The sequence below is a fragment of the Diabrotica virgifera genome, chromosome 4, assembly GCF_917563875.1.
Source record: "Diabrotica virgifera virgifera chromosome 4, PGI_DIABVI_V3a".
NCBI classification, from domain to species: Eukaryota; Metazoa; Arthropoda; class Insecta; order Coleoptera; family Chrysomelidae; genus Diabrotica; species Diabrotica virgifera.
Window position 1 is genome coordinate 201,117,725 of NC_065446.1, and position 23,240 is coordinate 201,140,964.

The 23,240-nt window shown below is 32.3% G+C and overlaps 1 protein-coding gene across 3 annotated transcripts in view; it reads left to right on the forward strand.

The window, feature by feature from the left end:
• Positions 1 to 23,240, forward strand: part of LOC126884068 (glycerol-3-phosphate acyltransferase 4) — a 240,957-nt gene that overhangs the window by 151,902 nt on the left and 65,815 nt on the right. Inside the window, exon 4 of one of the 3 annotated variants that reach the window (XM_050649854.1) lies at positions 9,285 to 9,518. The exons of the other annotated variants lie outside the window; for them this stretch is intronic. Coding sequence (XP_050505811.1) covers positions 9,285 to 9,518 — 234 coding nt within the window. The remainder of the gene's footprint in view (positions 1 to 9,284; positions 9,519 to 23,240) is intronic. 3 annotated transcript variants of the gene reach the window in all.

Consider the following 23,240-nt stretch of genomic DNA (forward strand, 5'->3'; position numbering starts at 1 on the left):
GTTATAAGCAAAGAAAGCAGAAAAAAATCGATGTTTTTCGAAATTTTTTAAATATTTTAATTTTTTTATTAATGTTCCGGGCATATTTGAGAAGGAGCATAAGTCAATTATTATTATTGAAGGTGTCACCTAACTTTATCAGCAAAAATCCGAATGCCACCTCTCACATGCAAAAATAGACGTTTTTTCGCAGATCCTTACTGGTCTAAAATACCTGACTGTGAGATGTCCTGAATTCCCTTAAAATTTGCTTATTTTCCTGGAGTATAAGTGTATAAAATCGATGACCTCGGATTTAACCACGTATTTTTTGTCTGACTTCTTTATAAAGCTGTTGTCGCAATTTTAATATAGATTCAAAAGTTCTATTCATAAAAAAACTAAGAATTATAGTAATTTTCATAAAAATTATTGTTACTGGTGCATAAGTAGATAGACAAGTAGTATTGGTACAATACACTTCATAATCGTTAGTAAAGTGTGTTTCGAACTTCTAGAAAAACATTTCGCAGAAATGTATAAATCACAATAATTAAATTCATTTATTGTTTTTTGTGGCACGCAACTATGTACCGGTTCGTTATAGAAATCTAGGTTTCAACGTATATTGCACAACGCCGCCGTCTCACTTCTCCATACGTACCTTACTCATTTTTTCCAAAATTTTTAATACTCTTAGCTTCGGTCTCATGTTAATGTTAATGACAAAAGTAACGTCCGCCAAAAACATCCTACCAAAATCTTACTAGATTGTTAGGGTGCTGCATATTGATACAATCCAATTAGGCCAGGGTAATAAGACAAAAATATACCCTGTTCGTGACACTTCAACAGCCAGGGTACTGAAGCGTTTTTTCGACAGGTAATGCCTATACGAACAAAGTGTATCTATTTCCTGCCTAGGCTCTGACGGCCATTTTTATTTATAAACAATTTATTGTCAAAAAACGGCCTTTTTCCCTTTTTTTCAAATTAATGGAAAACAGTAAAAGTCAAAAAACGGTCTTTTTCCCTTTTTTCAAATTAATGGAAAACAGTAAGAATTATGGTTTTCTTAGTACAGACATCTTCGAGAGAACGGAAAAAGCTTGAAAATGGCGCATTAAAAATTTAATACACCAATTTATTGTTAATATAATTGCGAAAAAGGTCAAAATTTCAAAAAAATTAATTTCGCAATAACTATTGTAAAAATAAGTATAGGTAGAGCTTTGAAATTTTTGTCAAATGAAGGCTCTTTGGTGCTTAATATGTTGTGACAAAAATTTCAAAGCGATTCATTCAATTATTGTCTAAATTTTATTCAAATTGTTTTTCCCAGAGAGCTTTTTTTTTGCAATAACAGAAGTCAGAAAATAATAATGTTAGAACCATTCTAGAGGTGTCAAATGAAAGAGCATGAACTAAACTTTCAAATTGGTTAAAAAAAGTGAATAAAAATGCATTTATTAGTAATAAATAATTACGCAATTTTTATTTTTATTATCGTCAATTTGTCTTTTTTTTTTGAATCCTTTAAACTTTTTGAATAACTTTTTTCAAAAAAATCTATTTTTTACCTTTTTTTTTTAGATGCATAACTACGAAGTAATGTCATTTATATGCTAATTGATGAAAAATTGTAATAAATATACAGCGTGTCCAATTAAGTTGGCATCATATGGGAAACTTTTTTATTCTTAGTTTTATGAAAAAAAGTTATCCTTTATAAAAAGTTATGCATGGCCTAAAACTTAAAATACAACCATCAGTTATCAATTTTTTTTAAGCCTTATACGAAGTATGTCAAAAATGTGAATTTTACTCAATAGTAAAGTAGCTTTATTTTTCACAATATTGAAAATTGTTATAATGAAAAGTTGTTTGGAATTAAGAACTATATTTTAATATGCAATTTCATCTTTCTAGTTGAAAAAAAAATTGAATTTTTTTTAAATTATGGATAACCAACATTATTTTCAGTTATTTCAATTATGATTCTGATGTGCCTCCTGATCTGATGATGAACTCTTTTATTATTAATTTTACGAAAAATAGTTATTCTATTTAAAATGTTCTGCATGGTCTAAAACCTAAAATACAACCATCTTATATCAAATTTTGTCGATTTTATACGGGGTATATAAAAAAATATGAATTCGCTTAAGAGTACTTAAATATAATACCGGTTTTTTTCACAGTATTGAAAATTGTGATTATGTAAAGTTGTATAAAACTAAAAATCATGTTTCAATAACATGTAATTACATCCTTCTTATTGAAATATTCTGAACTATAAAGGTACTTTATTCTTGATCGAAATTCATCTTTTTTGACATATCTCGTATAAAATTGATCAAATTTGATATTAGATGGTTGTATTTAAGGCTTTTGACCATGCATAACTTTTTACAAAGTATACATTTTTTTCGTAAAATTAATAATAAAAGAGTTATCATAATTGAAATAACTGAAAATGTTGGTTATCCATAATTTAAAAAAAAATCAATTTTTTTTTTCATTTAGAAGGATGAAATTGCATATTAAAATATAGTTCCTTATTCCAAACAACTTTTCATTATAACAGTTTTCAATATTGTGAAAAATAAAGCTACTTTACTCTTGAGTAAAATTCATATTTATTGACATACCTCGTATACGGCTTAAAAAAATTGATAACTGATGGCTGTATATTAAGTTTTAGACCATGCACAACTTTTTATAAAGAATAACTTTTTTTCATAAAACTAAGAATAAAAAAGTTTCTTATATGATGCCGACTTAATTGGACACGCTGTATATTTAGTGTGACCAACTAGCCCGAAAAATCTGGGACATGGCCCGAATTACGAAATCGTGTCCCGGCGTCCCGGACAAGGCTTCCGGGCCATCAAATTTTCGACGTTTTAGCAAAATTCTATTTTGAAATTTTGAATACGTTATTCTTCTAAGAAATTGGTGGGACGAAAAAAAGTTGACAATTTCTGGAGTGTGATACTAATACCACATTCAAAACGCATCCATTTTATATCGTGGTATTATAGTTCTACGAAAACTCAAACTGTGGACTTTATTCGTTTCTGTATTTTAAATATCGTCCTGAAAAAACGATTCAAAAACAATATTAATTCATGTATAGGTGTACACAGGAATCAACTGTCCGAGGCATGCCGCATGCAACGATGTAATGATGGCTGATAAATGTTTTTTTTCTGTTTTTGCAAAATGGCCCGTTTTTCACTGAAAAGTCCCGGATTTCAAGTATTTTTTCAGCCTTGTCCCGAATTCGACAGAATTGGAGTTGGTCACACTATGTATATTATAATTTAGTATATAAAAAACTAAAAAGTTTATAAGGAAAAATTGAACATACTTTTGCATACTTATTTATTGCTAATAAATGCATTTTTTATTCACTTTTTTTAAACCAATTTGAAAGTTTGGCTCATGCTCTTTCATTTGACACCTTTAGAATGGTTCTAACATTATTTTTTTCTGACTTCTGGGACTTCTCTGGGATAAACAATTTGAATAAAATTTAAACAATTGAATGAATTACTTTGAAATTTTTGTCACATATTAAACACCAAGGAACCCTCATTTGACAAAAATTTCAAAGCTCTGTACTTATTTTTACAATAGTTATTGCGAAATTAATTTTTTTTTGAAATTTCGACCTTATTTCGCAATTATATTAACAATAAATGAGTGTATTAAACTGTGTAATACGCCGTTTTAAAGCTTTTTGCATTCTCTCGAAGATGTTTGTACTAGGAAAACCATAAATCTTACTGTTTTCCATTAATTTGCAAAAAAAGTGAAAAACGCCATTTTTTGACACTAAATTGTTTATAAATAAAAAATGGCCGCCAGATCCTACGCAGGAAATAGTTACAATTTATTCTTACAGGTACTACTTGTCGAAAAAACGCTTCAGTACCCTTGCTGTTGAAGTGTCATGGAAAAAACTTTATTACCATGGACTAAATAATTTTGGCAGGAGTAATTGAGTGTACATGTTATCATCAATTGCTTTAGAGTTTAAATATTTAAACATGGTATTGCTTTATGAAATTTAGGCGTTTGCTACCGGTATTTTACTATATCTAACTGCTGTTACTATTCCTGTCGATCACTGACATAATTTTCTATGAATACCGGCACTATTTCTAGTCGTCGGTCGTCGTGTTAGATTCTTAAATAATTGTAGTATCATAAAAACCCGTTAAGGTTTTGATGACACTACTCTTTCATTTAAGGATTTGTTTAGGAATTCCTTCCATCGACACCTCTAAAAATACAACCAATTAGTTATTATTTGCGGGCATCTAATTGGCGAGCAGTACGGCAAGGGATAAGGGCTTGTGGCTCGGTGATACTCCCTCATAGATCTCTACCGGAAGGCCGTTGACGCCTAAAATACCGGTGTATAAATAGTTATTTATTTCCGTGGGAACTGGATGATCTTAGTGGTATTCGACGTATGGTTGCTATCCATTTTTCTCTCTCCTGGGCGTAATGTACTGCCTCAGATAGAGAGTAACCAGTGGTGCTCTTTATTTGGTCTAACCATAGCAGTAGAGCTCTTCTTCGGGTTCTTTTACCAGCTACTTTGCCTTCAACCACTAATCTCTCCATACCTTGTTTTTTTTCTGGCTGTGTTTAAAATACTTCAATATATTTTGGTTGATGATTGTGGTAAGCCTAGTGTTGATGTCAAGTTCTATTAATATTGAGATATTTTTGTGCGGTGTGCTGTCAGGTTTTGTAAGTTTATTAAATTTAATGAATTTGTACTCTTTGGATTGTTAATAAAGTTTTGCACATTTTTACCATCTTTCTTCTGCCCCTAATGAGTTTTAGGAAGTTTGTATTTCTTGTTCTCTTTCTTTTTCTTATTACTACTAATACTTGGTACTATTTATCCATTGACCCCCTCGATTCTCTAAGTTCCAAAGCAACTATGGATTTGCTAGTGATGCCTTTGAAAAACGTTTAGCTGTAATGTGTCTCGAGCCATGAATCTACTAAACTACTATTGTCGAAGTAGGTCGGCCATCCTGCTCTAAGGCATGTAACACAATATTAACTAACTAAAACTACGAAAATACACAATTAATTACGAATGGAAAACCTTAGAATTACGTAAAATCGTGCAATGTTGACCGATTTAAATTCTAACAGCTGCTGTAGGTAGATGTACGACTTGCTAATCAGAAGTTTAGACGAAATATTATAATACTATCTGACACCAATTATCATTATAGTAGGGGAGGAAGCTATGCTAAATTTTCAGTTACTCGAGCGTTATGAGGACCTTGTGAAGAGTAGGTCCTAAAACCAAAAAAGTTAAGTTTTCCATAAAGTGGGGGACTTTCCATTTTTTCCGATTATAGCGCCATCTATCCATAATTCGAAAAAATGTCTCGAATAAAAGTTACTTATTTTTACGTAAGGAATCCAAATCTGCAATAAAAAATGAGGGTTCCTATTTAAGATTTTAAAGTAACTCCCAACGCCACCTCCGTGAGGGGTAGTGTTTGCTGTCATTCGATAGATTTTTGAAAAATATTGAATACGTATTTTTCAGTTTTTCGATCTGATTTTCATTTCGCGAAATATCGTGGGGTTCCTATTTAAAATTTTAAAGTTACCCTCAACCCCCCTCCGTGGGGTCGTGTTTGGCATCATTCGATAGATTTTTGAAAAATATTGAACACGTATTTTTTAAAAATGTATAAACATTTTGGTATTTCGTATAAACGTATTTTTCAGTTTTTCGATCTGACGTTCATTTCGCGAAATATTCGCTTTTTTGTGAAACTTTGGGACTCGCCCATTTCCTTACGCTCAAATTGTCATGTTTTTGAAATATACACTGTTTTGCATGTACTTAACTTACCTTATCTTAATCTGACGATTTCGAGTTTTTCTAAGGATATATATTTTTTTTCGGACCCCCGTTAACTAACTCCCCTGTATTAAAAGCCAATATATGTAGAGGTACATTTACAGGGTACAAGGTTTCTCCCCATGTGATAATCTGACGCGCTCGAGTAACTGCAAAAATCCCCGCTTGGGCTCTCCTACCATTATGGATGGGTTTAATATGATTTGTCAAATTAAGACATATCACTAATGATATAGATATTAAGTACTTACTTATAGAACAGGGGTTCCCAAACTTTTTTGTACCACGCCCCCTTTTGTTGAAATGAAAGCTTCTCGCGCCTCCCCTTTTCAATAAATTGTATGCGCCTAAATAGGAACAAAATCAAAACAAATAAGTATTAGCTTGAAAACAAAACATTTATTTATTCTGCCATAAGAAACAATAATATCAGTTTCCATAAAATACAAAAATTATTAATACAAGAAAAATAGATTAGGTTGGTTAGTGAGATGGATGTGCTTTCATTTTATTTACTAGTATGCCTATTCGTGGCTGAGTTTTAGTAAGCTCACAGCACAAGCCACTAGCAACATCAAGTTTATTCCGATATACTTTGTTTTAATTGCCACAAGTGTTGAAAATCGCACAAATAGTTAATTGAAAAAGGCAAATATAAATGAAGAGCTTCCCGTGATACACTAAAATACACTTTGAAATATTTTAACTAAAATGAAGGTTTGTCCATTATAACAAAGTATTTGGCAGAGGAATCATTCAAAAAATCATTTGGATTTATTTGCAAAGCATCTTCTTGAAGTGATTCAGGCAGGGAGTCTATGGATTGGATCAGTTGACATGGAATGGATTCTGTAAATAAAATTGTCACAAGTGTTTGGGAAGTATTTCGGAACTCTTCAATTAGGCTCTCCAAATGGTTTGATATTTGGATTTTTAAACTTGGTCCTTCATAAATGTCCTTGAAGCGTGTTTCTTCTGAGATTGGCTCTACTTTAGAGAAATTTGAATAATTTCAGGGGTTTGCTGATATTTTAGGCCTCCAAAGTTCAGTAATTAAGCCTCCATCACAATGAGTAACTACTATATTTGATAAAAAAGATCAAGGCAGGTTTTGTTTATATTTAGTCCTGTCGCCAGGGGGGGTACAACGGCCTCGTTAATTCAGATGGACTTACCCAAATTTTTTTTATGTATTTTGACCCGTAGAACACGAATTTTTTGGGTAACAGTTGATCCGGATGTCGATAAGATTGTTATAGACCAAGAACTTGAGGAATCAAATAACAGCGATTTTTGGCAAAACAAAACAATATTTTGTATTTTTTGGGTCATTTTAAGCAAAAAATATTTCTACAAGTTTTTTAGTAGGATGCACAGTTTTCGAGATAAACGCGGTTGAACTTTCAAAAAATCGAAAAACTGCAATTTTTAAACCCGAATAACTTTTGATTAAAAAATAAAATAGCAATTCTGCTTAGCGCCTTTGAAAGTTCAAGTCAAATTATGTCGGTTTTGATTATTTGCATTGCTAAAAATTTATTGTGTTATTGCTAAACAAAGCTACAAACAACTAGTGCGTGAGTGATGTTTCTATGATTTCTCATTTAAAATCGAACGAGTAGGTAGAATAGGTACTAGTGCAATCAAGACTATTTCTACGTTACATGCGTTAAAACGCATGTAAAAGCACGGGAAACCCTACGTGTTTATAGCTTTGTTAAACAATAAAAAAATAAATTTTTACCAATGCAAATAATCAAAACCGATATAATTTAACTTAAACTTTCAAATGCGGTAAGCAGACTTGCTATTTTATTTTTTAATCAAAAGTTATTCGGGTTCAAAAATTGCAATTTTTCGATTTTTTTAAAGTTCAACCGCGTTTATCTCGAAAACTGTGCATCCTACGAAAAAACTTGTAGAAATATTTTTTACTTAAAATGGCCCAAAAAATACAAAATATTGTTTTGTTTTGCCAAAAATCGCTGTTATTTGATTCCTCAAGTTCTTGGTCTATAACAATCTTATCGACATCCGGATCAACTGTTACCCAAAAAATTCGTGTTCTACGGGTCAAAATACATAAAAAAAACTTGAGTAAGTCCATCTGAATTAACGAGGCCGTTGTACCCCCCCTGGCGACAGGACTATATTTGATTCAGAGTTGGACCACCATCTCCATATAGCTACTATATTTGAGTTTCCACCCTGCAGTTTTAGGTGAAGGCTGTTCAACGAGTCAAATATGTCTGACAAATAGGCCAATATTACTTAGGTACAATGTTTTTTGAAGGCCATGTTTAGCTCATTTTGCTTTTGACGTTCCAAGGTGATTACTTCATCTTAAAGGTCAAATAATCTTGCCAACATGTTTCCTTTTAATAGCCATCGTACTTCTGTATGAAGTAGCAGTGTTTTGTGATCACTTTCTAAATTTTCACAAAGAGTTTAAAACAGTCGAGTATTCAACGCACTGTTTTTTATGTACTTCACTAATTTAATACACAACTTTAAGACAGCCATAAGTTCATTTGGAAGGGTTTTTTCTGACAAAGCTTGTCGATGTATAAAACAATGTATCCCAATCACATCAGCATTTTTCTCTATTACTAATTACAAATAGCCTGAACGAAAACAAAACATTGAAGTTGCGCCATCTGTACATTAACTGATCAGTTTTTGCCAAGATAGTTCATGTTTGTCAAAAAACTCTCACACTGCTTTCATAACATTAATAGCTTTTGTCGTGGTCTCCAGTCTCCAACTCTGTAGAAAAGAGTAGCTCGTCTTTCATTCTTTCGTTTTGAATATACCGAACATAAACAATTAACTGATAACATTGTGTTATGAATATGATAATATGATAATTAATGTTAGTACTCTCGTCTAGCTGAATAGCAAAAAATGGCGATTATTTTACTGCATCAACTACCTGGTTTTGTATGTCTTCGGTCATATATCATCAAGGCGGCGTTTCACGGTATTGTCAAAAAGAGGTATTTGAGATAACTTTTGCTTACTCTGCGTTACCAGATACAGTTTAACAAGCGGTTAATTTTGAATTTTAGAAAAATAACTAAATTTAATTTAATGTTCAACTTGTCTCGCGCCCCCCCTGATATGTCTCACGCCCCCCTGATATGTCCTCACGCCCCCCTGATATGTCCTCACGCCCCCCAGGGGGGCGCGCCCCCCCCCAGTTTGGGAACCCCTGTTATAGAATCTTGAACAATTTTAAATTGAAGAAATAACTCTTTTTTTGTAGGCTTTTATTATTTTCATCTTTTTTACCTAGGAGGTAGTAAACTTTATAGTAGTATTCTTACAATAATTATTGTCAATGTTTAGCTTATACCTTTTGCTTATGTGTATTGTCATTGAGCTTTCTTCGCAGGTATTCTGGCTTACCCTGTGCACAGCTTTGGTGGGTTACGTCAAGCCTGGTGAATTCAAGACTAGCATTAACAAGTACGTGTCTATTATGTGCTTCGGAATATTATCCAGGGCCATCTCCTCGGTGATTACCTATCACAACGAAGAAAACAAGCCGAAAAATGGGATCTGTGTGGCGAATCATACGTCTCCAATCGACGTGCTTATACTGATGTGTGACAATTGTTATTCTTTGGTAGGTTTATGTTTCTGTTGTTGGTATGTGGTAGATTGTTGGGATACGTTTATATTTATCGCAATATACATATGACGAGTTCAGAAGCCAATTAGTGTCAGTCAAGCAAATAGTGGAAATGATGTAATAATCTTGAATATTTTAAAATTTCTTTTCTTACGGATTTTATCTGTACCCATTGTATATACAGGCGAGACAATGAAGCAATAAACCTACCAAATTTTTGCAGTTGAATGCATCCCAATGACATTTGTTACATTTAATTTACGCTGTACTTAAACTGCCGTCAAACGGTCGTGCACTGTAATGCCGTTAACAGCTATGACGTCATTCTTATGATGCGTTTGACGGCATTTTCTTTGGCTGCCGTTCGCTTGGAGGCTGGCCATCTTTGTATCAATTTTTGATAAAGAATTTATTAATATTAGAAGATTTTCTTATAAACTAAAAATAAAACGAAGTATTAAAACGTATTTTAATTATGGGTAATGGTAAATACATAATTAAATTAGTATTTATTTATCGTAAAACCTGTTGTAAACTAAGAAAAAAATTAATTATAGAAATTTAATCCTTTTAACCCTGGATTTTTTTGAAATGTTTTGGGGTTCCTTTTCTTTTTCTTTGGTAGTCCTATTCCTGTCAGGCCTTGTCCTTTTGGGCGTCCTCGTTTCTTTACTGCCACTGGCATTTTAATTGTCGACAAAGCAACATCGTTCACTTGAAGAGTTTGGTGAGTAATAGGAAGTTCATTTTCTCGACTTGACTCTTGTATATTCCCCTCCACGTTATCTACCCTACTTATCTCTTGACGAACCACCTTACGACATAGTTTATTTTCACTTTCAAATACAACTTTATCATTACTTTCAATAATACCTTGCGTGTCATTTTCAAATACAACTTCATCATTACTTTCAATAATAACTTGCGTGTCAGTTTCAAATACAACTTCATCATTACTGTCAATATTAACTTGCGTGTCATTTTCGTCTGTAACATCTATAGGTGTAAGTAGAACAGCAGTATCATTGGCCCACAGTGTTTTGAGATTTTTTAATAGATTAACCAGAGGTCGGCAACGCGGCGCCCGCGGGCGCCACTGCGCCCTTCAATAAATTTTAATGCGCCCTTAAACTATTGTTAATTTAGACAAGAAATTCAAAACGTATATTTTTTATACGTTTATATTAATATATTTGTTAGGTAAAAAAATAGCTGGCGCCCGCCATGAACTTTTAATTTAGTATTTCACTCTTTACCTTAAAAATGTTGCCGACCTCTGGATTAAACCTTTGCTCAAATAACATGCCCGTACCTTGTGCAGCTAAATCTGCTAGTTCATTGCATAACAAAAGACATTTTTTTCTTCTTTGTGCATAGGAACTTGGTGGTCAATACCCTTGTGTGGTCAATGATATAGACATATTATCATTAGATCTACTTGGTAACTCATATTCTGTCGATTCGTTTTCTTCAATCAAAGACGTTAATGTTCGTTGGTTATTTTTATAATAGTCCATTGTCCATCTATGATTTACGATCATTTTATCAAAAAGCTCTAATTGCAAATGCCGTCTCAATGCAAAAATATGCTTGCAAGGTAAAATCATTGAATCATAGATTATACAGTTGCACGAAGAAACAGAAGTATTTGTGGAACCCTGACTATCGGTAATGATGTAATCACCGTCTGCAAAAATTGTAATATCTCTGATTTGTTTAGAATTACGAATTTCTCTTAAAAACATGCTTCGAGGCTTCACGTGTGAGCAATGTAAAATATTTTTTTTTTCTAAAAAGGGGTAGTTCCCTGGATTTTTTTTTTCATCAGAATATTCTGGAAACATATCGACGGGTTTATTTAAATTCAAGTTTTCCAAATTCAAACTTATTATTCCCACAATAATTAACAATAATTAAGTACAAATATAGTGCTTGTAACTATATATGAGACCACTGAGACGGGCACTATAATAAAATAAGATAAGAGAATCGTCAACTCGTGCATTAACTCACCACGTGTATATATGCTAAACTGCAAGTGAAAGCGAACGGCACCCGAAGAAAATGCCGTCAAACGCACATATATGAATGACGTCATAGCTGTTAACGGCATTATAATGCAAGACCGTGTGACGGCAGTTTAAGTACAGAGTTTAATTTATTAGAGTCTTATGAGACTTTGTGAACTAAAGTGATGGTGACGAAATGAAAATTGCATTGAACAAGGAAAATCCATTTCGAAGTGATAAAACATAATAAATTTGTAATTCGGAAATAATTAATGGAAATAAGTTCAATATTACTACCCGGGGGGTTAGGGGCTCACTGAACACGAATATCATGACGACGGTAGTCTCCGTGTCTCATTTCCATAAATTACACTTCTCCAAGAAATTTTGTCCGATTTGAGTGATTTTTTAATATGTTATAGCGTTATTCTTTAATAAAATCGCTGTATTAATGTTGTTGCTAGACAGGTAAATTGTTATTGTATACCGGGTGTACCGATAAAACTGTATGTTTTTTCTCAAAGTTCGCAGCACCCTGTGGAATATTCTAGCATTTGTACAGGCTAAAATTAAAACCCAACTATATCTAGCATCAGGTTTTTTTACCATTTTGATTCATTCGCTTATGTTGGATAATAAAAAAGTTAGGTATATTAACAACTCACCCTTATCCTTACAGCGATATTTTTTGAGAACATACAACTTGTTTACCAGTTTGACCTACTTTAACAACTAGCCATGTTTTTCATTAATGTAACCTCATTTTCTGCTTAGTTTAATAAAAAAAGCTAAGCCTGAAGGAGGCTATGAGAAATTAACAATTTGATTAATGTCAAATTGTTAATTTGTTAAATTGTCAAATGTCGGTTACTTATGTGCCTTTCTCTGTTTAAAGAACTGCCACGCAAATGAACATTATAGATAGACCCTTAAATGTTGAGTCCGGGAATCTTTACCCGTGCGTCATCATTTAAAGCATGCGAAATAAGTCGATGATAAATCGGAAATTGAAATTTACTAAACGCAACAGCAAGTCACTTACTGTCACTTGCTGTTGCGTTTAGTAAATTTCAATTTCCGACTTATCATCGACTTATTTCGTATGCTTTAAATGATGACGCACGGGTAAAGATTTCCTGACTCAACTGTAAAGTCGTTCTGTATGTTGCACTGGGCATATCGCTCATTTAATCTCGGATTATTCTTAAACGTCGATTGGACCTATAGAGGCAAAATCTGGATTCATTTGTAAACAGAAAGTTTTCTTTTACAAGTTTGGGCAGTTTACGTGTGCTCTGGAAAATTTCAATCTAGCTCTACGATGGTTTGCAGTTGGGCCTGTGGCTCATCTTCCAATACGCAAGTCAGGTTCTACAAGAGGTCTCCTCAGCTCACGGTATCAATGCTGGATTGGATATTATGAACCTCACTAAGTTTGGTTAAAATATTCCTTGGCATGGCAAAGCATTCTCTTATATAGCGCATAATCTAATAAAACGGTCTTGAACGACCGTAGTAACTCGAGGTCTACCTTGTCTAGGACGTCTTCTGCTAGTTATTGAACTACCTAACTTTTTTATTATCCAACATAAGCAAATGAATCAAAAAATAAAACAAATAAATATATAAATAAATAATAAATAAGAAAACCTGAAGCTCTAGTTGGGTTTTAATATCAGTATTTTATAAATGCTAGTATGTTCCACCATTAAAACCCAACTTAAGTCGAAAATAAAAAAAAATGTCATCTCAGAATTATTACAGCCAGAAATAAGCAAATCAGAAATAAAGAAGGCATTGAAAGAAATGAAAAACAACAAATCGCCTGGAAAAGACGGAATAACTGCAGAGATGCTGAAATATGGTGGAAAAGTGGTAATTAATACTCTCCATTCCCTTTTTAACAAAATATTAAAAGTAAAAAGAATCCCAAACAACTGGAAGGAATCCGTAACCATTATCCTACACAAGAAAGGGGACAAAGCAGACATACAAAACTACCTTCCTATAACACTCCTCAATGTAATGTGTAAACTCCTAACAAAAATTTTAACCAATAGATTGACGACAAAATTCGAAGGATACCAGTCGAAAGAACAAGCTGGTTTTAGAAAGGGATTTAGCACAAGTGACCATTTATTAAGTATGAAAATCCTTATAGAACGAGCAAATGAATACTACATCCCTCTATATATAGCGTTCATAGATTTCGAAAAGGCTTTTGACAGTGTCAAACACTGGGCAGCGAAAAGTTCTTTGATTAACAGCAGAATTGACCACAGATATACAGATCTAATAGCCAATATATATAACGAAGCCACAACAACAATTAAAGTATACGAAGGAACACAATCAATTCAAATAGATAGAGGCGTAAGACAGAGTGACACAATATCACCGAAACTTTTCAATCAGGCTCTGGAAGATATCTTTAAAAGATTAGAATGGGAAGAAAAAGGTATAAAAATTTGTGGACAACGCTTGAACCACCTAAGGTACGCCGATGACATCGTATTGATAACCGATAAAAAAGAAGAATTGTTTGAAATGATGAAAGAACTGGACATAGAAGCCGGAAAGATAGGCCTTTATGAATTACAGCAAGACCAAAATCATAACAAATACAGATGAGGACATCACAATGAGGATAGGACAAGATGAAATAGAACAAGTTCACGATTATATTATCTGGGTCAAATTATAAAACTTAACAAGGAAAACCAAACAGCAGAGATCAAAAGACGAGTTAGACTGGCATGGACGGCATTTGGAAAACTAAGCTACATTCTTAAAAACAAAAGATATCCACAACATCTTAAGACTAAGGTATACAATCAATACGTACTCCCTGTTCTCACTTACGGTTCCCAAACGTGGACGTTTACGAAAGCAAACATGGACAAGATCATAAAAACGCAAAGAGCAATGGAAAGGCAAATGTTGCACATAAGACTAATGGATAAAAAGAGAAACGAGTGGATAAGAGAGAAAACCAAAGTTAGGGATGTTAGACAAGAAGTTGCAAAGTTAAAATGGAGATTTGCCGGACACACTATAAGACAAAATGAAGACCGATGGAACAAAATTCTCATAAATTGGAGACCGTGGGAATATAAACGAAGCATAGGAAGGCCACAAACGAGATGGGCAGATGATGTCAAGAAGCACGTGGGCTCTAGGTGTATAAATGTAGCGACAGACAGAGAAGAATGGAAAAGGATTGGGGAGGCCTATGTCCAAAGATGGACCGAAGAAGGCTAATTAGATAGATAGATAGTATATTCCACAGGGTGTTGTGAAATTTGAGAAAAAAACACAGTGTGATTGGTACACCCAGTATACAATGACAATTTACCTGTCTAGCAACAATATTATTACAGCGATATTGTTAAAGAATAAGGCTATAACACATTAAAAATCAATTAAAAAGGTTTAGGAAATTTTAGACATAAAAATGACCCATTTTTAAATGGTACGTTAATTTCTTGGAGAAGTGTTATTTATGGAAATGAGTTCAATATTACAACTCGGGGGTTTTTTGGGCTCGCTCAACACGGAGACTATAGACGGAGAGGCAGCGCTGAAAAATCTATTTGAATTTACTAAAGCTAGATTTTTTACAGTTGATTACTGTGAGTGTGTAGAGAAACATATTGCGGTCGGTCAAGCGAAACGTAGAACAGGGGTTACTGAGAGGGTATCAAAGTTGCTTTCCTACGAAGGTAAGTATTTCCATTTACTAAAGCTGAAAATCAGTACACATATTCTAAATTAAATATAAATAAAAGTTATTATAGTTGTAACGAATAAGCGATGAACTACCCCAGCTAATTGAAATAACATTCGAAAATATTACCTCAATCAACTAAGATAGCCATCGCTACACCCTTAGCTTAGCTCAGTCACTCAGGTGTGTGTTCGTCTTGTCCTAACCTTAGAAATGAACTATGAAAATTGGAATGGAAGCAAACAAAACAACAATATTTAACTAATCATGTTTATTGTTCATAAAGATATAATAAAAATATGACTTAGTAAATTGCATTAACAAATATAAATTCAAATTCTTGCCAAAAACTAACAATTCTGGATTATACTTATGGCTTTTGGTATTCGGCTCGATGGTAACTTCTTGATGTCGAATGGTACTGCCGTTGTGGACTTCTCGTAGGCCTGGGCGGATCTTCGGCCCTAGGCCCCTCAGCTAAAGGTGTTGGATGCTGAAGTCTGGATGTCATGGTCCCCATTGTGTCAGCCTTAGTTCCATCACCGGTGTGGATGGTACTGCTGTTGTGGACTTCTCGTAGGCCTGGGCGGATCTTCGGCCCTAGGCCCCTCAGCTAAAGGTGTTGGATGCTGGAGTCTGGATGTCATGGTCCCCATGGTGTCAGCCTTAGTTCCATCACCGGTGTGGATGGCTTGAAGCTTCCGAAGGGAGAAAAGTGATTTTATCCAAAAACTATAAAATAGAGACACATATCAATCATCAAGAAGAAAAACCAACGTGTGCCATCTGCCGTTCTAATCGTCAGAAAGAGTAGCAGATGACAAGAATAAATTAAATGAAATTTAGATGAGCATAGTTAAAATTCTGATTACTAAACGTGCATACATGTAAATTAAAAAGATAATTATATTTGAAACTAAAATATCAGAACACATGGTCTGACATTGGAAGTTAGGTTACATATAAAAAAACATTAGAAAAACTGGTAGACGGAGAAATATAATTACAATATAATATTATCCTTACCCCAAGAGAAATGATTTGATGGGAGCAAAATGATTTAATTTTGGAATTACATGCCTTTTTAAGGATTAATTTTTCCCTTCCAGTTTATGTCAGGGAGTAGGGGTCAATTCGATGAAGTGACACTGTCACTGAAAACGACATTTAAAATGACAACCAAGTACTATGAAGTAGCGGCATGTTCCGTATTGAAAATACAGATATTTAGAGAGTATGAATATATGAGTACGTTCAGTATGTTCAATCGATGATTTAAATGAAAAGAGATATAGTAAATAGAAGATAATAAAAGGGGGTATTAAAAAAGGATAATCAAAGAGAATAATCAAAGAGGATAATAAAAGAGGGCGCCAACCGATTTTTAAAGGGGGAAATGGGTAAACCAAATAGAAGAAGATAATTATTAATGAAATATTAAAGGAAATAAGGTAAAATAATTATTTAAAAATAAAATATCAAAGATGTGACGTTTGTAACGTTACATAGTCGGTCAGCTGTATGACGGGATAGAGCCGGTCGGTCGACCCCAATAGTCGATTGAGGAAATGAAGCATTTTGGCTTGCAATTTTTTCGTCCAGCATGGATTTACTTGAAATTTTCACAGAATGTAGGGAATAGTCCAAGGATCATTTTCTATATCATGCAGCTATCATACGCTACAACCTTGGGGGTGGTTGCCACCCCATCTCGGGGGTGGGAATTTTTTATTACATTTTAACTATGTAATTCGATGAAAAAAGTGATTCTAAGAAAAAAATGTTTTTTACATTTTCTTCGTAAAACTAATATTTTTCGAGTTATTCTTGCTTGAAAATAACAGTTTTTCGACGAAAAAATCGACTTTTTTAGAGGGTTTTTTGAGAATACCTCGAAAAATATGCATTTAATCAAAAAAAAATGTAGATGTCAAAATTGTATCTTTTAGTAACACAAATCAAATTTTTTTCCAGTTATATCTTTAAGATCAATACAAACCGATATACGGCATGTTAAAGGTTAGCTTTTTTCGTCAACTGCATAATTTGAAATATTCAAAGCCAAATAATGGGAAAAATTTGCATTTTTCGAGGAAAACTTAAATAATCTTTTTTCAGGTATATAATTAGACCTTAAAAAAATAAAAAGTTTCTAGCATGAAAATTAAGGGACTTATAATAAAAAAAATGTCGGTACCTGCTTTTCTCTACGAAAAAATCAGTGAATACAACCCCCAAATTACCTTCCTAATTCAAAATTGGTCTTTACCTTTCTGTAGTTCCTTTTATATTTATATTATCAATACACTCAAGGCGTTTGACCTATTTAAAATGCCTAATTTTGGAAAAATATTATATCTCACTGTGTACTGATTTTCAGCCTTAGTAAATGGATTTAATTACTTTCGTAGGAAAGCAACTTTGATACCCTCTCAGTAAATGAGACCATTCAAAAATGATTTTGTAGGATTTTTAAATAGCTATAAGACTGTGTAAATTAAATTCCGTAAGATGCCTTAGTTTTTAATTGGGGCGGGTTTAAAGGGCTCGAATAAGGGAGTGTTTGTTGGTAAATAGAGGTTTTAAACAGCTATATCTGGTTAACTATTCACCGTAATGAAAATCTATGCACAGGGTAATTTTAGTCATTAAAAAAGCTACAATTTAGTAGTTTACATTTTTTTTCATATCTTCAGTATATTCGGAGATATTTTGAAGTAAAATGTGAAAAATACCAAATTGCAAAAAATCAATTTTTCTTTAGACTCCAATTTTTTCAAAATTAGGCATTTTAAATAGGTCAAACTCCTTGAGTGTATTGATAATATAAATATAAAAGGATCTACAGAAAGGTGAAGACCAATTTTGAATTAGGAAGGTAGTTAGGGGGTTGTTTTCACTGATTTTTTCGTAGAGAAAAGCAGCAACCGACATTTTTTTTTGTAAGTCGCTTAATTTTCATGTTAGAAACTTTTTATTATTTTTTTTTGAAAGGTCTAATTGTATACTTGAAAAAAGATTATTTAAGTTTTCCTCGAAAAATGTAAATTTTTCCCATTATTTGGCTTTGAATATTTCAAATTGTGCATTTGACGAAAAAAGCTACATGCCGTATCTCGGTTTGTATTGGTCTTAAAGATATTATAGGAAAAGAATTTTGTTTGTGTTACTAAAAGATACCATTTTGATATCTACAGTTTTTTTTATTAAATGCATATTTTTCGAGGTATTCTCAAAAAACCCTCTAAAAAAGTCGATTTATTCGTCAAAAAACTGTTATTTTCAAGCGCGAATAACTCGAAAAATATTAGTTTTACGAAGAAAATGTAAATTTTTTTTTCTTAGAATCAATTTTTCCATCGAATTACATGGTTAAAATGTAATAAAAAATTCCCACCCCCGATATGGGGTGGGAACCACCCCCAAGGTTTTAGCATATGATAGCGGCATGATATAGAAAATAATCCTTGGACTATTCCCTACCTTCTGTGAAAATTTCAAGTAAATCCATGCTGGACGAAAAAATTGCTGGCGAAAATGCTTCATTTCCTCAATTACTATTGGGCCGACCGACCGGCTCTGTCCCGTCATACAGCTGACCGACTATAATAACTTTTATTTATATTTAATTTAAAATGTGTGTACTGATTTTCAGCCTTAGTAAATGGAAATAATTACCTTCGTAGGAAAGCAACTTTGATACCCTCTCAGTAACCCCTGTTCTACGTTTCGCTTGACCGACCGCAGTATGTTTCTCTACACACTCACAGTAATCAACTGTGAAAAATCTAGCTTTAGTAAATTCAAATAGATTTTTCAGCGCTGCCTCTTGGTCTACTATCGTCGTCATGATATTCGTGTTCAGTGAGCGCCTAAACCCCACGAGTAGTAATATTGGACTCATTTTCATTAATTATTTCCGAATTAAAAATTTATTATGTTTCATCACTTCGAAATGCATTTTTTTCGTGGATTAATTTCTTGGAGAAGTGTATTTCCACAAATTTATCATTTTTCATCAATTGGAAATGCATTTTCCTTGTTCAATAATGGAATTTTCATTAAGTCATCGACCTTTTAGTTCACAAAGTATCCTAGGGCTCTCACGCATCGAATGCGGAACAAGTTTCATTGAAATGCATCCAACTGTAAAAATTGGTACGTTTTGGGCTTTTTACTGCTTCATTGCTTCTAGTCTAGTAAAATAAAATTACACTACATGTAAATCAAAATGTAAATTCGTACAGGTTGAAACAAATTTTATATCAAAGTTTAGGTGGGTACAAAAGATATTTTCAAGAAAGTATCTAAATCATACAAGGGGATCATTGTTTAATTATTAAAAAGGGGTCATTTTGCAAAAAAATTACTTTTTAAACTGTTGAGGTCATTCAGTTACTAGTGAAGGTCTATAGGATTGTTTTCTGCAAAGTTTAAGAGTAAATCTTTCACATAATACTTACTAAATTAAATTTGACCCCCTATTTATTAAAATAATTGTACATAAAACTTTAAAAACAAATTTGCAAAAAATTATTTTTAGCGTTTTAAATGAGCACTATAAAATATCTTATTTTACAGGAAAAGTTGCGCTAGGTTATCAGCATTAATCAAAAAAAAATTGGTCCAAAAATATTTAATATTTTTTGAGATATTAAATTTGTTGGTTAAATGTTACTCTATTTTCAATTGCAAAAACGCGGTTATTGCCAAAGAAATATTCACCTGTATTAAATCTTAGTATTTTTATTTTTATGTATATTTTCGATAAATGTATTGATAAATTCAAATTTCAATTAATCTTCCCCCTAAAATGGCATTTGAAAATTATTAAAATTTGTTTATAATTTGTTTTTTTAATAACGTCGCGGGGATTAAATATTTTGAAATGCCGTTTCGATAATTGGGTTGATGGAAATTTTTCACTAATTACCTAATTTTTTTGTCTTTTTTTCCTCTTCTTTTTTTTTTCTTGGAGTTATATTACTACGGGCCCTTTTAAGGTTAAGTTTCATTAAGAATGTCGAATCTCTAAGTTATAGATTCTAGACCTAAAAATATTAAGATTGGTCTAAAATCACTTAAATAAAATGTGGCTACTTACTGAGCTACAGGGTGTTCTATTTAAAAATTTAAGAATTATTTTTACAAAGTTCTTTAAAACTATTTGACTTATCCTTATCATACTTGGCAGAAAGTGTGGGTACTATACAATCTACTAAATTGTCGTAAATAAAAGTTTATAGCTACTACCAGAGGCGTACGATAGGGGATAGTTAATGGTTGACCCTTCCCAAATTCTACGCCACTGAGGGAATTACTATTTTAGCGAAATTTTTCGATTCTCCGATACTTTCTATGTAAATAATATAGTCTTTACTGGTAACGATTAAGTCATTAGTTTTCTAGATATTGGACGTTAACAATGAAACGGCATAGTTATTTTGATTCATTCATTCATTCATTTTAAACTTCCAATATCTCGCAAACTGATGACTTTATCGATACCAATAAAGTTATTTGCATACAAAGTGTTGGAGGATCGAAAAATTTCGCTAAAATAGTAATCCACTCAGTGGCGTAGAATTTGGGAAGGGTCAATCATTCACTATCCCCTGTCGTACGCCTCTTGCACTAGCTAGAAACGTTTATTAATCACAATTTAGTAGGGTGTATAATAGCCACACCTTCTGCCAAGTATGATAAGGATACGTCAAATAGTTTTAAAGTACTTGGTAACAATAATTTTTAATTTTTAAAATAAAACACCCTGTAACTCGGTAAGTAGCCACATTTTATTTAAAAGATTTTAGTTAAATCTTAATATTTTAGGTCTAGAATCTACAACTCAGAGATTCGACAATCTTAATGAAATTTAACCCTAAAAGGGCCCGTAATAATATAACTCCAAGAAAAAAAAGAAGAAGAAAAACGACAAAAAAATTTTGTTAATTAGTAAAAAATTCCCCAGGAACCCAATTATCGAAACGGCATTTCAAAATACTAATCCCCACGACGTTATTAAAAAAACAAATTATAAACAAATTTGAATAATTTTCAAATGCCATTTTAGGTGGGAGTTTAATCGAAATTTGAATTTATCAATACATTTATCGAAAATATATAAAAATAAAAATAATGAGATCTTATGCAGGTGAATATTTCTTTGACAACAACCGCGTTTTTGCAATTGAAAGTATAGTAACATGTAATAAATAAATTCAATATCTCAAAAAATATTAAATATTTTTCGACCAATTTTTTTTTGCTTAATGCTGGTAACAGAGCGCAACTTAGTCTGTAAAATAAGATATTTGATAGTGCTTATTTAAAACGCTAAAAATAATTTTTTGCAAATTTGTTTTTAAAGTTTTATATACAATTATTTAAATAAATAGGGGGTCAAATTTAATTTAGTAAGTCTTATGTACAAGATTTACCCTTAAACTTTGCAGAAAAATATCCCATAGACCTTCATTAATAAGAGAACTACCTAAACAGTTTATAAAGTATTTTTTTTGCAAAAATGACCCCTTTTTAATTATTTAAACAATGATCCCATTATATGATTTGGATACTTTCTTTGATATAAAATTTGTTTCAACCTGTACGAATTTACATTGTGACTTTTTTTTATTTTATTAGGCTATTCGCCTAATATTAAATGGAGCTAGTGCAAATTTTACCCTTTTTATATAATTTATAGTGCAGTCACTGAATGTTTTCACCCCCGATTTTGTTGAACCTCCATCGATTTTCATGAAAATTGGTGAATAGTTAGAGGATACCTCAAGAAACAAAGGTGACATGATGCCAACTTGCGCTTTTACCCTAGGGGTGGATGCCACCCCTTTTCTGGGGTGAAAATTATTTTATTTAAAATAATACCATAAATCGATAGAGGGACAAATTCTAAGCAAAATTTGTTATATTAAGTTATTAACATAAATCAATACTTTTTGAGTTTTAAAGATCAAAGATTTTATTTTTTCGTAAAAAAATGCATGTTTTAAAGCTGCTTTTCACGTATATCTGAAAAACTCTTTTACAAAAAAGTTATTCTTACCAAAATTGAAGACAATAAAACATTGAATACACTATTCTCTCAAAGTACTAATGTAATTCTCTAATGTTAATTCAATGTGAGTTCTAGGTAATTGAATGTATATTTTTTTCGATGAGTACTCAAATCTAAGTATTCAAGCTTAAATAACGGGAAAACAATGCATTTTATAAAATATACCTGTTAAAAACTTATCAAAGTACAGTCGAACCCGCTTATTAGAATCCCTGTTATAGGAATATCCCGGTTTATGGAATATAAATTCGAGTTCCCGAAACGTTTCCATTTACTCCTTAATAAATTTTTCCTTTTATTGGAATAGGTTCTAATTAGATAATACCGCTTATTAGCATATTTTGCAGGTCAACGAATATTTTTTTTTACAATTTACTAAAAATTTAAATTATATTTGTCAGTCGTCAAGGCCTGTAGTGCTGGATTAGATATTATTAGGGTAATAAATATTTATTACTTTGTTACGAGTACCTACCAATTCGATCTTTAGCCGAAAAATGCATGGGTCATAAAGTAGTTTTTATTTGTCTACACAAAGGCACTGTTGCCTGCTATAAAATTGTTAGAAGCAGTTTATTTAGAATTCACCCAGAGAGTATTTACCTACTTGTTTGCAAGATGTGAATTATGGCTTTGTTAAATTCATCCATTTCTTGCCGCCAATAAAAGTTCCATTCAACCAATGGATTAAGGATGACCACACGGATTAACAATAAAAAACTATAATTACCGATAATTTCTCAAGAAAAAATTAGTAATTTTGTTATATGCATTTTAATAAGAAAATATTTACATATCTACATATTGCATACATTTTATATTAATTACCTACTGCTACTGTATTCATTCACATACATAATATAATGTAATTTGCTATTTAACACATATATACATAAATAAGT